This window comes from Phaethon lepturus, unplaced genomic scaffold (assembly GCF_000687285.1).
Source record: "Phaethon lepturus isolate BGI_N335 unplaced genomic scaffold, ASM68728v1 scaffold22521, whole genome shotgun sequence".
NCBI lineage: Eukaryota > Metazoa > Chordata > Aves > Phaethontiformes > Phaethontidae > Phaethon > Phaethon lepturus.
In genome coordinates, this window is record NW_010517310.1 from 627 (window position 1) to 1358 (window position 732).

Below are 732 nucleotides of genomic sequence, written 5' to 3' on the forward strand. Positions count from 1 at the left end.
CGAATTTCACCCTGGTTGTTGGAGAAAGACACCCATTCTGGCTGCCCTGCAGTCCCAGAAATCAGGGCTTATGAATCCCCAGAGCCAGACTATTGCGTTATTACGCGGGAAAGAATCTGAGTTCGTAGGAGATAAACCTGGGTGGGTGGGATGAGGGTAGTGGGATGGACCAGGCAGAGGAAGAAAACGCACCAACAAGGTGTTTTTTTTCCACTCAGGAGAAATTCCAGGCTCATGTGCAGATCCTGAAGGGCAGGAGAGAAAAGCTGCTGGGGCTGAAAATGGCCGAGGAGGGGAAAAGCCTGGACTTTCTCGTAAGTGCCTGTCCCCAGCTGGCGATGGCTTTCTCCCTTTCCTTTCGGTTGTCCCTCTGGCCATGGAGGTGGATGTGGAGACACGAGATGTGCTGTGGCCAAAAATCACGTCTCTACAGTCCCTTGCACATGCGTGGGAATGTCCTCTCCATTGGGGTAAGGGCTGGGCAGTGACGACAGCCGGTCCCCCGGGAAGATTAAGAAACACTCCCATTTTCCCCATGTCTCCCGCTCCCTGTATGTCTTAGCAGGCTGGAAGCACGTGTTGGATTTTGCCAGGTTATTGTTGATCTTTTTCCTCCTCACTGGGCTCACAAGTGGGGCACGTTCCCAGATTCCCCCTATTGACACGCGCAGAAAATGGAAATCACCCAATCGCTTCTTTCTTGCCTTTTTTTCCCTTTCCCTGACCTCTTTC

General features: G+C 52.5%; 1 protein-coding gene across 1 annotated transcript in view; it reads left to right on the forward strand.

The window, feature by feature from the left end:
- Window positions 1–218: 218 nt before the first annotated feature.
- Window positions 219–732, forward strand: part of LOC104627947 (E3 ubiquitin-protein ligase TRIM39-like) — a gene marked incomplete at its 5' end in the record, with an annotated part of 3571 nt that continues 3057 nt past the window's right edge. Inside the window, one exon of the mRNA XM_010296364.1 lies at window positions 219–314. Coding sequence (XP_010294666.1) covers window positions 219–314 — 96 coding nt within the window. The remainder of the gene's footprint in view (window positions 315–732) is intronic.